Source organism: Piliocolobus tephrosceles, chromosome 9, assembly GCF_002776525.5.
Source record: "Piliocolobus tephrosceles isolate RC106 chromosome 9, ASM277652v3, whole genome shotgun sequence".
Classification (NCBI taxonomy): Eukaryota; Metazoa; Chordata; class Mammalia; order Primates; family Cercopithecidae; genus Piliocolobus; species Piliocolobus tephrosceles.
This window is the reverse complement of record NC_045442.1, coordinates 106758852-106775061: the sequence shown is the minus strand read 5'-3', so window position 1 is coordinate 106775061 and position 16210 is coordinate 106758852. Positions and strand designations below refer to the sequence as shown.

The 16210-nt window shown below is 38.2% G+C and overlaps 1 protein-coding gene across 4 annotated transcripts in view; it reads right to left on the bottom strand.

Moving 5' to 3' along the window:
- Positions 1-7513: 7513 nt before the first annotated feature.
- ARHGAP21 (Rho GTPase activating protein 21) overlaps positions 7514-16210 on the bottom strand; it is a 141388-nt gene continuing 132691 nt past the window's right edge. For all 4 annotated transcript variants that reach the window (XM_023223184.2, XM_023223187.2, XM_023223186.3 and 1 more), the window contains 5 exons: positions 15599-15724; positions 15377-15418; positions 14955-15060; positions 13009-13040; positions 7514-9999 (listed from right to left, as the gene is read on the bottom strand). In XM_023223184.2, the coding sequence (XP_023078952.1) occupies positions 8305-9999; positions 13009-13040; positions 14955-15060; positions 15377-15418; positions 15599-15724 (2001 nt within the window). In that variant the 3' untranslated portion in view covers positions 7514-8304. The remainder of the gene's footprint in view (positions 10000-13008; positions 13041-14954; positions 15061-15376; positions 15419-15598; positions 15725-16210) is intronic.

The window sequence follows — 16210 nt, the reverse complement described above, 5'->3', positions numbered from 1 at the left end:
GGGTAGCTTGTCCAAACTCATCCACTTTGTAAATGGCAAGGTCTAGATTTGAAGTCAGGCAGTTTGGTCCTGTAATTCTTATAAAATGTTTTATATTTTACAGAAATAAAGGGATAATATGTGATACAAGCAAAAGAGATCTGAAAACTGACTAGGCTGTTTTAAAAAAACAGCTAAAGAGAACTTTCTAGAAATGAGATTAGTGAAATTTAAAACTCACTGAACAGATTAATAAGACATGGCTGAAAGTAAAATAATAAATTGGAATATAGTTCTGAAGAACTTACCCAGAATGCAGCACAGAGAGCAAATGAGAAGTAAAATATAAACAATAAGGTAAAAAATACGGAAGGATATAGTAAGTTCATTCAACATACGTTTAACAGGAGGAGCTCCAAAAGGAGATAACAGACGAAAGGGGGAAGAGCCAATATTAAAAGTGACTGAGACATTTTACAGAATCGACAAAAGATACCAATCCTCAGCTTCAGCAAGCCAAACAAATCCTAAGCAGAATAAAAAGAAACCCACATCTTGACACATTGCAGCAAAGCCTCAGAACACCCAAGACAAAGAAACGATCTTAAAGCAGTCTGAAAATAAAAATACACAGACCTCGACTGAAAACTGATTCATAACTGCAACACCAGAAGCCAAGTAAAAGGGACTTGTATCTCCAAAATGTTGAGGGAAAAAGATTGCTGTGTACCTATTTGTGTATCCAGCAAAATGGTCTTTCAAGTGTGAAAGCAAAATAATTACATTTAAAGATAAACCAAAGCTGAGAATGTTTATCCCTAATGACTCTCACTAAAACTTCCACAATTTAGGTAGAAGGAAAATTATCCTAGAAGGTAGGTCTGCAGTTCAAGAAGGAACAGTGATTATTGAAAATGGTAAAAAATATAAGTAAATCTAACCATTGGCATTGATTCTATAAAACAACAATGGTAGTATATAAATTGGGAGAGGATGACTGGACTTAACGTAGGCTTAGATCTTTGTGTTGCGTGTGAGAAAGGTACAGCTATTGATTAAATTTGTTTCATATGCATATTAAATTTCCTAGGGTATGCACTAAAAGGATAGAAATTAGGGAGGAAACGAAAAGTGAAGGAAAAAATCCATCTAAATTAAAGTAAGAATGAAAAACATGTCATTAAAAAGGGGTCACAGGAAAAAAACAAAACAAAACCCAAAATGCAATTCAACTAGGTGATGAAAACAGATCAGTTAAGTACTATCAATGGAAAATGACTAACTGGGGAAGTTAAATGATACGGTTTGTAAGACTAATTTAAAAACAAGGGAAAGGAAAGGAAATGCAGCTCTGTGGCATTTAATATATTGACAAAAGATAGTAAAGACTGTATTTCCTCAATGGTGTGTGCCTTTCAACTGGAGAGTACATATCTTTTTCAAACACACCTACGGCATTACTTAGAACTGACTGAAATGGAATGGAAAAAAATACAACAAGAATGAAAAACATACAAACCAAAACAAAGCTAGTGTAACTAAATTAATACATGGAAAAATACAAAATAGACTTTAAAAGCAGAAATGAAAAGAATCACTAGAAAATAATAATAGTTTAATTATTATGTAATCACAAGTGTCCTAGAAGAAACAGGAAGTTATAGCCATTCTAAAACAACAACAAATAACAAAAAGAAAAACCAATAAGGACAAAGTGACAAATTCATCATCCACCTCAGGAGGCAGCCATACTCAGTAACTGATAGATCCCCCAAAATCAGATGAATTTTGATGCATCAGATCAAGTATGGATTTGAAATGACAACAGACATACACTCAATGATGTGTGCCTTTCAACTGCAGAGTACAGATCTTTCTCAAACGCACATACATTCGTTAGGACTGATTGTATACTACCCTCAACAGATTGCAAAGAGCTAGGGGTCACATAGACCACATACTCTGCCACAATGCAGTTTAGAAAACTACAAAAAGAAAAACTAGAAAAGTCCCATCTCTTTGGAAAATTTAAAACATACTTCTAACCACCCATGTGTCAAGACAAAATCGTGACAGGAAATACAAAAATGCTTAGCATTACATCTTGTTTGACACAGTTTATACTATTTACAAGGAAATGTATAATCTTAAATAACTGATACTTGGCCTAAGCATTCAACTTGAGAAATTAAAGAGAACAGAAGAATCTTCTCAATAAAAGTAAAGACAACGTCATACTGAGTTATAAAAGAAATTCATGTGGAAGCTCATAGGATCCAGAATGGCCTGGATAAGAAGAAACAGGCAGGGAAGCTTTCCTATCAAGATTTATAAGGCATATATTAGGACCAGTGGACTAGAACTGGCCAATGGAACAGTGAGCCCCACACAGTCCAACACATATATGGGAAGTGACATGGCAGAGCTGGCATTGCACCACGGAGGGGAAGCGGGGTACTTTCAGTACATGGTATTGGGACTACAGGATAAAAAAATACAGATTCCCACTTCCTATCACACACAACAATCAATGCACTGTAGATCAAGGTCCTTTATTTTCAGGTGTCCAGTGTTACACAAATTACACAATGGCCCTGCTCCTAATCATGTAATTCTTTTTCTCAGTCTAGGCTTTGAACAAAATCCCTCTTCATCCAACAAATATTTTCTGTGTGCCAACTATCTTCCTGCCAATTGTTCCAGGCATGGAATACACCAGTAAACCAAAGACCTCTACCTTGGTGGGATTTACAGGCTTGTGGATAATTGACATATATGGCAGTTATTATGTATCAGGCACTTTATTAGCCCTGACATATTCATTAAATACTTGATAGATACTATCTGTAAGTGCCAGAGCTAGGATCTGAAGTTAGCCTGCCAGCCCTCAGAATCCCAGCTAACTACTATATTACATCTACTGCCTTCCTCATTGCCTTGGTGAAGAATGTGCCATGCAATGCTTTGCTTAAACATGTATGTGATGATCCAAATACATTGTTATGCGTAATGAATTGACTTTTCTTCTACAAATCTAATGTACTGGATAGGTACCATCCATCCTCGGAAGAATTTTGAGAATAGCTATTCAATCATTTTCTGTATTGTATGGTTCAGATGAAAAAGCCTGAGTGGTGCAGAGATGGCACCACTGTGCTCTAGCCTGGGTGAGGGAGGGAGGCCCTGTCTCAAAAAACAAAAAAATAGGCCAGGCACGGTGGCTCAAGCCCATAATCCCAGCACATTGGGAGGCCGAGGCGGGCCGATCACCAGGTCAGGAGATCGAGACCATCCTGGCTAACCCAGTGAAACCCCGTCTCTACTAAAAATACCAAAAAAAATTAGCCAGGTGCTGTGGTGGGTGCCTGTAGTCCCAGCTACTTGGGAGGCTGAGGCAGGAGAATGGCGTGAACCCGGGAGGCAAAGCTTGCAGTGAGCCCAGATTGCGCCACTGCACTGGGCGACAGAGTAAGACTGTCTCAAAAAAGCAAAACAAAGCAAAAAAAAAAAAAAAAAAAAAGGTACAGTGATTCCACCTTCTGGGGAAGCTTATCTATACCTTAAAATCTAATGCTGACTAGGTGAAATTCGGACGATGTCATACATGAGCACCTAGTTTTTTGCTTTGTTCTGTTAGTAGATTGTTACAACTGCCATCATCATTCTACTCTCAGAAAGTAAAGGTGTCAAGACATCTGTTTTGTTTTGTGTCTGTAAGACAGCATCTTCAGGACCCCATGGTCAACAAATTTGACAATCAGTAAATCTTTATCTCCAATTCCCAATATTTTCCTTTTGTAGCTGCTTCACTGGAAGGTTTGAGCCTATCTTACACTGTCTCAACCTTCTCCTTGGCTGGACAAAAACTAAGTTTCCTTTGCTTTGTATTTCCTTCTACTCTCTTAAGATGCTGTTCCAGCTCTTGTGGTATTTAGCTTTCATAGCAGGGATGCTGGAAGGTCTGTGTAACAGATGCTTTTCTCCTAATACAGCTCCCCTCCTTCCTTCCTTCCTGGGCAGCCAGCTGAGATGTTACTGTGTTACAATTGGCTCCTACCATTCTCTGTTGCACAAATCAGTCAGCTAAAGCAGCCCTGCTGGTGTCCTACAGTTTAACCTTGCTACAGTGACATGGCAAGTAGGGACATTTGATTGTCTTGCATATGAATCCAGGGATCTGACATTTTATAGCAAAAAGCTCATCCAAAACGACCACAGGAAAAGATAATCCTGCCATTCTACCTAGTATCAGTCACAAACCAAATTCCAGCACATGAAAACCAACTTTAAGCCAAGCAAATATATACCATTTGTCTGTGGATAGGGGAGTACGTCTTAGTGGTTCTCAAAATATACATATAAAAGCCGATAAATCAGGATAAATAAAACTTTATGCAAAGAAACACCTGAAACCAAGTTTAAAAACTATAGACTGAAAGAGGGGATCTGAAATTAAGATTAGTATCCTGATCTTGTGAAGATCTGTGAGAAAAAGACAACAGAAATATGGTCAAAGGTTCACATAGCTGGACGCAGTGGCTCATGCCTATAATCCCAGAACTTTGGGAGGCTGAGGCAGAAGGACTGTCTGAGCTAAGGAGTTCAAGACCAGCCTGTCCAACATGGTGAAACCCTGTCTCTACTGAAAATACAAAAAATTAGCCAGGTGTGATGGCACGCAGCTGTAATCTCAGCTACGCGGAAGACTGAGGCAGGAGAATCGCTTGAATCTGGGAGATGGAGGTTGCAGTGAGCTGAGATCATGCCACTTCACTCCACTCTGGGGACAGAGCGAGACTGTCTCCAAAAAAATAAAAATAAAAATAAAAAAGTTAATTAATTCAGTTGGAAACCAGAATAGCCAATGAATATCTGAAACATGGTCTCTTCCCTAATAATGCAGGAAAGGAAATGTAAACCAGTGAGAGACCTCACACCCATCGACTTTGTTTTAAAAACAAAATTTTTAAACACAGTACCTAGTGTCCTTGAAGTGAAGAGATGAGAATCCTCATACATGGCTGGTGAACTCTGGAGATTAATTTGACAAAACCTAGTAAAGCTGAAAATGTGCCATGTTGGTGCAGTGGCTCACACTTGTCATCCTAGCACTTTGGGAGGCCAAGGCAGGCAAATCGCTTGAGCCCAGGCGTTTGAGACCAGCCTGGGCAACATGGCGAAACCCGGTCTCTACAAAAAGATACACACACAAAGAAGTAGAATCCAATTTAAATTATATTTGGTTAAGTCAAGGATGTCACTAAAAGAACATATAAATACGCTAATAGAAGGATGAAATGCTATAATAAAAATATTAACTCAAAAGAAGCAAGAAACAAGAGAAAAGGGTATGTAAAATGTCCTGGTCATGGAGAAAACAAATGGTTCAGATGCAGATGTGAATCCAAACACATAAATAATTATATTAAATGTAACTGGGTCACGTATTCCAACTAAGAGATTAGACTATGTTTAAAGAAAATCTATATGCTGTTATGAGAAAAATACAAAAGGATTAAAACGGATAAAAACGATGTATTATGCAAATACTAAACAAAAGTAATATAGCTACATTAATATATAAAATACTTTTTAAGGCAATAAAGCTTTGGTTGAGACTGATTATGAAGGACATTTCATAATAGAAGGGTCAATCTACCAAAAAGACGTAACAATTCTAAATTTATGTTCACTTAGTAAACTAACTTCAAAATAAAAGATTGACACAAAAGATACGCAAATCTACATTCATATCATAATATGCTATCACTTCTCAGGAACTGGTAAGAGCCAAGTAAGAAATCTATAATAATCTAGATCTGTAAAACATGATTAAATTTGACCTAATAAACCAAACAGAAAGCATCCAGTAAGGATAGAATACATACTCTTTTCAAGTAGTCATGTATTTCTCAAAATTGACCATATACTGGGTCAAAATGGATGTCTCAATTTCGAATATATGTTTAATGATAATGTAACATTATACCGGAGTCAACATTAACTAGAAAGGTTTCAAACGTTTGGAAATTAAGCAGTACATTGCTAAGTAATTCACAGGTTAAAGAAAAAAATCAGAATGGAAACTAGAAAACATTTTGAAATGAATAATAAAAATACAGCATATAGCCTTAAAACGCAGATATTAGAAAACAACTAAAAATCAATTTTCTAAGCAATCGTCGCAAGTTAAAAAATCCAGCAAATTAAAGCCAAAGAAAGGCTGAGTGTGGTGGCTCATGCCGGTAATCCCAGTACTTTGGGAGGACAGGGCAGGCAGATCGCTTGATCCTGGGAGTTTGAGATGAGCCTGGGCAACATGGTGAAAGCCCATCTCTACAAATAATACAAAAAACCCCAAAAGTTAGCTGGGCATGGTGGCACGTGCCTATAGTCGCAGCTCTGCAGTGAACTGTGATGGTCATACCACTGCACTCCAGCCTGGGCAACAGACTGAGAGTGAGACTCTGTCTCAAAAGAAAAAAAAAATAGAAAAAAATAAACTTAGGAGCAAGAATGAATAATATAAAACTATTTCAGCCTTGAAAGTAACTTTTAAAACATGTAAGTAAAAAGTGTTTTTGACAGTTTTAATAATACTCTGACTTTTCCAAGAACTCCCCTTCATGTAAACTAAGGGAAGTGTGTGCTTTATTTTGTTCAAAACTTCAAAAGCAGGGCATGACTCTTGGTAAAATCTTATCACCAGCAGCAAACTATTCATGGTACCATCTCCATATGTAGTTACCATTGTGATTCTATATACTGGAGCAAACATCTGACTATTGCATTATGTTATTTTTGTGCTGTAGTTGTACCTGAGCATTTGCATATTGAAAAATTTATTATAAATCACTTTTTTCTTTTCTACTGTAATAGGGAATTATAGTCTATATCATAACATACTGAATATAAATGTTTAGCTATATTATGAATTTCATTTCATGATGGTAAAGAGGAAATTTCAAAATACTTTTAAGAAAGTATCAGGTTTGACAGTTGAGAATCTCTGGATTTGATGATTAAGGTCCTTCTCAGCCTTAACAGTCTGAGATTTTTTTGTAACCATTACTACCAACAACAGCTTTGTTCTAGTTTGAAACTAGTGTGTGGCAGGCACTGTAAGTGGAACAGTATCTCATTTAAATCTAATCACCCTTATAATAAGTAGTAATACTGTCACTGTTTATATGAGAAAACAAATTCAGAGAAGTTAAATAATGTGTTCAAGTTCACATATCTAGAAGTATAGAGTTGGAGTGACTCCAAACTCATGTTCGTTTCACTCACGAAAAGGTCATTAACATACATTACTTTCCCTAGAAGAATTAAATACTATCTGTCGACTAGTGAGCTTAGGCTAATGTAAGCATCTATAAGAGTCTCTGCCCACCACAGCAAGAAAGAGGAGAAGATGGAATGTACAAATATAGTAGGTGCCTTTTGAAAGTCAGGTACCTTTTTAATCATGTAAGGTAGTTACAAATGGATGACATCTCAAAATATATCAGAATAAGTTTCAAGCCATGCAAAGTTCACCAAAACAATGTTTATTTCCAGTGTTTAATTGGGTATGCACACAGGCATGACACAGGTTTGGATTCATTAAGTCCTCATGCAGAATTATATTCTTCTCGATAAAGAAGCCAGTTCCATCCAGGATCCACTATCTACACACCTATGTTACAACATTTATATCAAATCTGGTATCTGAAGAAAAGATACACATTTAATATGTTCATTTAAGTTACGTATTTTACAGAAAGATTAAAAATTCAAGTCACACAAAACTCAAAAACTGTATTAAAAGTTTGAATATAAAACTCAGATCCACCTGGAATGACTAAAGAATGGAAGTTCTGTATCCACCTGTGTTAAAACTGGTAAATGTGATGAAATTTGTTACCGATAAAACGCATTCATTTATTCAATGTAAGTTATCTAATTTTAACAATATGGCACCCTAAAAACCAACTGTATTTTTATGATGAGGCACTTTTGTTAGTGATGAAACCAAAAGAACAAATTTGCTGCACACTGATGCCAGCGATTTTCTTCAGTGATTTTGGGTATATGCTATGTAGTAAGTTGCAACAAATACCTTGCTCATTTGTATGCAACTATCCGATATATTTTTAAATATATATATATATATATGTTCTTCTGGCTGTAGTAATGCACTGTAAAGCTATTTCACAGTGCAAAATGATGAAACCAGCCCAAATGAAGGCTGCATAATAACAATTCTGATACAAGAAAATATTGACAGTTACTGGAACGTGTAACAGTAGTTTTTTTACTTGCTAGAGTGGACATACCCCCAGTTTAAAGACAGGGATGAAACTCTGCTTTATTGCCTGGGGTTTCAGACAGTTTATGAGGCTGGGCATTCGCTGCAGAACTAGCATTTTTGCTCACGTTCTGAAAGCTTTCTCCGTTGATTTGGTCAGATGACTGCGGTGGTATGGAAAGAAGGGGCCTGTTGGTTGAAGCCAAGGTGCTGGAAGAACTGCCTGTGTCGCACTGAAAAGACAAAGGTGTGTCAGTCGTGGCTGTTTCTCGTGTGCTTGGGTTCTCTGTCTGGGGATCTCCGATTTCTCCTCTGCTAAGGTCAGAGGTACTGGTGCGTAGGCGTTCCCTGGCCAGCCAGTCTGAGATGGAAAGGTCCTGGGCTGAGCATTTTGGTTTTAACCGGTTCACAGCTGAAAGTTCAGATTCTCTCTCCCCGCTCTGCTCATGCACTTTCCAAAAATTCAAAACACTGATTTCAGTAGCATCTCTGTGCCCTCCTAGCGTATGTCTGCGCCGGATGCTTTTCCTTTTAGCAGTCTCGGCATTCGCTTTGTGATTCCCTACTCCAAACATGTCATCCGCAGGGGCTCTGGGTCTCAGTTTTAACCGATCTGCTATTTTCGTTTTCCATGTGGGTTCCTGTTTTTCAGATTCGCCTCTGGTGGGGGTCAGTAAACTCCCAGTTGACTTTCCTTTTTTCATAACATCAAACACTTTAGTTAATGAAGGTGCTTCTTTCTCATTCTTGGCATCTCCTAGACTTCCACTATCTGACTTGAACCTAGCTGATTTTTTCCTGGAGAGAGTATCACATTCGATGAGTTTATGGGAACTGAAGAGCTGTCTCCGGCTATCTAAACTTGATGTTAAACTTCCCTCGGTGCAACTTACTTCGCTTCCTTCAGAATTTCTCCGGCTGTTCTTAGTCACTTCTTGCAGTTTTCCTCGGAAAAGCCTCTCTGAAGTCAAGGCTGTGGGGAAAACGGGAAACTCGCTCTCGCTGTCGGTTTCCACAGGCCGCCCTTCGCTGATGAGTTCGCTTCTCTCGTCGTCTGCCTCGTCCCCCTTGCTCTCTGCCACGGATTGCACCTCAGGGCTCAGTCGACTGGAGTCCAGGCTAGTCAAGTATGTAGCAGATGATGTGGTGGAATAATCTGAGGTGATGGTGCTGATGTTGGCCAAAAACTCGCCATGTTTCATTTCTGGACTGGTTGATTTCTTCATGGAAAACCTTGCCAGGGAGGCCTGGGAAGACGTGCTGAGCAAAGTGCCAGAGTCAGAGCCTGTCTCTTCAAGGTGGGAGGACTTCTGTGCCAGAAGTGACCTGGGGCTCTCTTTCAGGATGGCAAAGCGACAGCTTAGAGTTGGTGACTTGTTATGTTTCGAGTTGTGTGGCGGTGAGGGTTCTTTGCAAGGCGTGCTCTCTTTTCCTAGTGATATCTTTTCACCTTTTGTCATGCTCGGGTCTTTCCTAGTGCTGTTTTCTTTGGCAATGATGATCTTCTGTTTTCTGCCCAGTGTCTCACTTTCTTTTTTCGATTCTTCTTTAGTATCACTGTGACACTGTTCCACATTTTCTTTCTTAAAAAATACATTGTCCAGTTCATCTTCTGAGCTGCTAGGCTGTGCTTTCTCTTTTGGCTTCTTCCTCTTGCGACTAGCGGCTGCAAAGATGGAGGACACAAGCAGTTCCCTGCTATATTGATCCTTGCCAGATCCCCAAGAACCCTGGGAAGCGAGAGAGAAGAAAGATTCTGAGCATGAGAATGCAGCTGAGTTCATTTTCCGACAAGCTTGTCTCCCAAATATTTCTTATCAAATTATTATCTACTAAAGCTCTGGAAGCATCAACAGTGCAATTAGCTTTTTTTTTTTTTTTTTAATACCTCTTTTTACCTTGCACCAAAGCCAAATTTTTATTTAATGAGTCCAACTTCTTGCCTGGTGGTATTTAACTGCCAAGCCACAGTTCATACACATCTGCCTTTCCGGCAAATAGTCTCTGCTTAGTGCTAATTCCTATCACTATCCCCCAAACACCTGACCTTCCCTCCTTCCACAGTGCCCAGGCCTTTTTCACTTCCTTCATTTGGAACACAGGCATGAGATAGGTTAAACAATATTGTGATATGGTCAAACATCACAGTCTGATATAGGTTATTAAATGTTTATGACTGACTTTAATTTTGTAATTACAGGTATCACATGATATAGATACTGTATCAGATAAGCTCATTGAGATAAGGGAACTCTGGTCTTCCAGTAGTTCATCCAGGAGGGATCTTCAAGGATCTGCCTTAAGTAAATCAGGTTGGTAATGTCTTCATTTATCTCAAGGTAACAACGGAATTAGAATATTCAAAAAACAGGTCAGGTGTGGTGGCTCATGCCTGTAATCCCAGCACTTTGGGGGGCCGAGGCGAGCAGACTGTTCGAGCCCAGAAGTTTGAGACCAGCCTAGGGAACATGGTGAAGCCCTGTCTCTACAAAAAATTAACTGGGCATGGTGGCACGCACCTGTGGTCCTGGCTACTTGGGAGGCCGAGGTCAGAGGATCACCTGAGCCTGGGGAAGTCGAGGCTGCAGTGAGGCATGAGGGTACAATTGCACTCCAGCCTGGGTGTCAGAGTGAGAACCCATCTCAGGAAGGCAGGAAGGAAAGATCAATTAACACAAGTACAAATAAATCCTTACCACAGAAACACTTTAGTGCACTGTTATTGGGAAAGTTATTTGCTATGTATAATGGGTTCTTTAAAAAATTTTTTTCTAAGATGGAGTTTCACCACGTTGTCCAGGCTGGTCTAGAAGCCTTAGTCTCAAGCTATCCTCCCACCTCAGCCTCCCAAAGTGCCAGGATTATAGGCATGAGCCACTGCATCTAGATATAATACGTTCTCGATTGCAACTATTAATTCGTTCCTAAATATCTGCTGGTTTAACCACACACTTTTTGAGACAAGCAGCTAGGCAGGAGGTATGCTGAGTAATAGAAGCAGACGGTATATTTCTCTATTGCCTAAAAATCTTAGACAAGTTAAAACTGCTCTATTTAAAGTAAAAATTGAGGCTGTTCCATCAAAGAATGCACCAAGATGAAATCACAGATGAATATAACTTTGTTTTTATGTTATCAAGACTTTCATAATTATCCAGCACATTTCCCCACATTTTGCTAAAGACTAATAGTCGTGACTGGGCTCTGAACTGGGAGACCTTGATGTCCATCCTCTCTAGCTTGCAGGGTACGAGCAAGTGATTCACTTTTAAACATCTCAATTCCATGGCGAGAAGCAATTAGATTATACTGTCTTTAAGATTTCCTTAAGGTTCTCTTTACAATTCTATGATCATATACGTGTTGGGGCAAATTACTCTACTTTTCTACAGAGACTGTTAGAAGTAGTTACTCATATCATTGGGATATCCACTATATTACAGGCATGATATAACACCACTATGGATAAGACGAAAAGGCTATTGTAACAACAGGTTAAGAAAAATGCACCTAGAGAAAGGAAAAGCAGGGATTTCAAAACTGTTCTAGATTAAAGAAGTCTAAAGACATTTGACAATGAAATGCAAGGAATGATCCTTGACTGCATTCTGTATAAGGAAGTAAAGAATATTACTGGGACAATCTGTATAAACACTGCACATTAGATAATAATGTGTTGTACTTACCTTAGTTTCCTGAGTATGAAAATTACTCTGTAATTATATAGGAGAATGCCCCAATTCTCTGGTGATACATGCTGAAGTATTTAGGCGTAGTGTTATCTCTACAAGTAACTATCAAATGATTCAGAAAATTCTCTACAAGTAACTATCAAATGATTCAGAAAAAAAGTGTGAATTTACAACTGATGAATCTAGGGTAAAGGATTTGGGTGCTGTCATTTTAGCAGTTTTTCTGTAGGTTTAACATTTTTCAAGATAAAAAGCTGGGTGAAAAGATGAACATCACAAGTAACAGAGACATGATAAAATATTTTTGTAAGAATTATAATTTAATCATATGGAGTCCTATTATGATATTTAAACATGATACGTAAAATTCATGTCTCATTACAAAATATAACAATGGTTTAAGAAGTCTGACCATTCTAGTTGCTACTGCCTCAACAGAGCAAAATTTAGATCCACTGACTTGACAAAAAACTTTCTAAGAACTATAAACATCCCACAAACTACTCAAAAAGTTGTATAATTGAGGGAACACAGATTGTGTAAAAAATATTATTAAAAAATTAGTGATTTCACTGAAAAGGCAAGACTATAGTGTAAAAATGCATACCAAAAAAATTGATAGTACTTCTGAAATATTTACAGATGATACGATGTTTGGGATTTGTGTAGATGGTCCTAGAGGGAGGGAAGCAGGTGGCATGCAGAGGAAACAGAGTTGGCCGAGTGCTGATAATTACTGGAGATGGGTGCAGGGAGGCTTCTCGTTTTATTCACTTCTGTATATGTCAGGACCTAATTTTCACATTAAAGAATGGCCTAGATCTTTGTATTATGCTAAAACTGCACAATGAGAAGAATATGAACTTTTGAGTTTGTCTTCCAAGTCAAAATCCAGTATTCTTCTATCATATATTGTTTTAGGAATTCATTTTTTATTATACTTTGTTGCTCTGTGTCATTAGACACAGAGAGGAACTCATTTGAGTATCAACCATAACAATCAACAATTCCGCCCTAAAATATTTCAAATTGTATGAAACAATTTACCTTAGATTTTGTTGAGTCACTAGTAGCTGAATCTGTGAAAAGTTAAATAAAACATGGTCAGTATTAGCCAATCTTTACTGCTTTCCACAAACAATGCAAAACTTATGGAAAGACAGGCACAGAACAAAATGTGAAAGCAAAACTCAAAACAATAGAACACAGTGGATAGTCAGAGCTCACAAAGATGCAAGCTGCACCACAGAAAGCCACCGCCATGAAAGGATGCTGTGAATTGTAGGCAGAACCAGCTCAATGATAGAAATGGCAAAGGAGCCCTGTACTAAACAAAAACAGAAATACTCGTGTTTATTAGATTTTCTAAATATTAAATCTAGCAATAAAGAAGCTTTAGGACAGTGTAACAACGTTTTTTTTGTTTGTTTGTTTTTTTAATGTACCACATCCTGTATCTGAGACTGATACACAATGTAGAACTTTTAAGAGTGTTGGCCGCCCTAGCTACAATTGAGACACTCATACTGGTATGTTTATGCTGATTTTTGTCAGACTTAAATTTTCTAAGCATTATGCTGTACACGTATGGATGCAAAAGAGGCATTAAGATAATCTTGCTTCCAGGTCACTTTGGTCTTATATTAAATAATGTTTATCTTCGTGCTTCAGACCCCAGTTCCATAGCAGTGCAGTGAGGGATCCTTTTGACTAACTTGCTACCAGTTTTGCAATTATCTATTAACAAATGCTATTATGGAAATGGAAAAATGGAGACCATAATTTTACTGTCTGGCAAAAACTCAGATTATACAGGAATAAAGAGGGTAGGAAGGGGCTAGCAATATTCAGGATAATACCAATTTTGCAGTTTCATCTTTCAACATTAGGGAAATTGGTTTTCAGAATAATGAGCTGAGCCCCATGCCACGCCCCTTTTAACACATGGCTAAATGCTTTATGACTTTAAGAACTGGTAGACCATACCATGCTATTTCTCCTCAGGGTCTGCTTCAGAAATAACAAGAAACAGCAGAAAAACTTTTAAGAAAGTAGTATTGATCTGTTTACAATAATCTTAAGAGAAACTTTACACCACAGATCAACTATGTTTGCATTTACAAGAATCGGGGGTTTCTGCAGACAAGGCAGCTACAGTGTGGACAACAGTCCTCCTTCTTCCTACAGTTCCAGCTGTCCATCAGGGACATCACAGAATCCACTAGTGACATTACCGTGTGATAGACTCCTCCCACTTCGCCTGTTCAACATCAGTATAGATTTGCCTGTGTCAGTAAGAGCTGAAAAAACCCTTTAGGACTAAAACAAGAACTAGAGACAAAGGGAGAACATTGTGTAAAACAACATGCTAGATTAGTGCAACAGTTTGGCAGGAGAAAGTTTTCATTCAAAAGAGCCTAGAAGAACTAATACTTAACCAAGCATTAGGGTGGCAACAGGAAACGGAAGAAAATAAATCTCAAATAGGCTGGCTTTTTACTGTGACAAAACACTGTTATTTATGAAAATGGAGCCCATTACCAGTTCAACAGATTTAACTTGCTGCTTTTAAACAGAACTCCTGGCTCAAGAATAAGAACTACTTATACAGCCCAGATCATACTTTCTGCCATCACAGCAACCACATACTCAGTAGCGTATATCTGTTTTACCTTGTGATGACTATTACATGGAAACTGTGAATTTAAAAAAAAAAAAAAAAAGAACAAAACAGTGGTTTGCATGCTCATTTCCCTCATAGTTCCATTCTGACAAACATTACATTACAACTGCATGCACTGCCAATGGCATTAGAGTCACTGGAAGATAATTCAGATCAACCGGAAAAGGAAGATTAAGGTTTTTTATTAGTAGAAAGGAAGAGAAAAAGAAAAAAAATCATAAGTAACAATTCACTATGATTGATTTGCTCTTTCATATTGTAAGAATGTAGCTTTCAGCCTAGAGGTCAAGACTGCCCAGGCAAGAGTTACCTGATACATCTCCTGGGGAGACTCCTGTCCTTCCAATGTTGGTGAGTAAATGATCTATGTTTGGCACTGGCTGGGAGTCTACTGTGCTTTCCTCCTGCACTGTTGTCTATGGTTAATAAACAAAGATCTCTTCATCATCTCTTCAAAGATACTTTCTTTAAAATTTAAACAACATTTAGTAAAAGACACATTACTAAGTAAAGCACCTGTGCTTAATGTTTTTACATTGTTTACGCATAATTAACTGCAAAATAAGCACCGTACTGGTACATTCATTAGATCAGAAACTGAGCTAGAGACCTGCTTCCGGGGCGCAAAGCGGACAATAGCATACAAAGCAGGAAGTTGACATTGTTGGCGCGCCAGGATCTTGTGTCCCAAATGAAACTAACTGAGTACAAATGCTGACGGACAATACTTACAAGAGGCTCATCAGCACCTTCTTCTGTGAAAAACCAGTCATGCTAAAATTTAAAAAAGGTAAGAAGAGAAATTAAACAAGCCTTTAAATATATTGAGATCTTGGAGGATAGTATAGAAAAAGGGTAATTTTCTTAGGGAAAAATATTACAACCAACCTCTCAGACCAAATAGTGGCTGCCCATGAAAATGAATTTTCTTGTAGGGTTGAAGCATGAACTTACGTGCTGGATGAGCGTTTCTACGATCTTGTACTGGTCAGGCATGTGGGTGACCATGTGGGTCATGTTGTCTTCTGATGTTCGAACAAGGGTTGGACCAAACACTATTGCTAGGTTTCTTGGTTCCATCTGAATGGGAAATACCACAATTTTTCTTAAAGAAGTAGGCTGAAATTCCCATTGTAGGATTTTTGATGAAAAAGAATATAAACAGAAAAATGGCTTTGATGTAGAGTTAAAAAATGCTTTCTAGAAAGATTTTTTTTTCTTTTTTTGGGGACAGGGTTTCACTGTCACCCAGGCTGCAGTGCAGCAGCATGATCATAGCTGACTGCACTCTCGACCTCTTGAGCTCAAGTGATCCTCTTGCCTCAGCCTCCTGAGTAGCTAGGACTATAGGTATGTACCACCATGCCTGGCTGTTATTTAAATTTTTTTTTTGTAAAGATAGAATCTTATAACGTTGCCAAGGCAGGTCTTGAAATCCTGGCCTCAGCTTCCCAAAGTGCTGTGATTCCATGTGTCAGCCACCACAAGTGGCCTAGTTAGGATTTTCAAAGCAAATTGTACAAAATGTTTCTTCTGCATTAATGATAATGTGCAATGCATAATTAG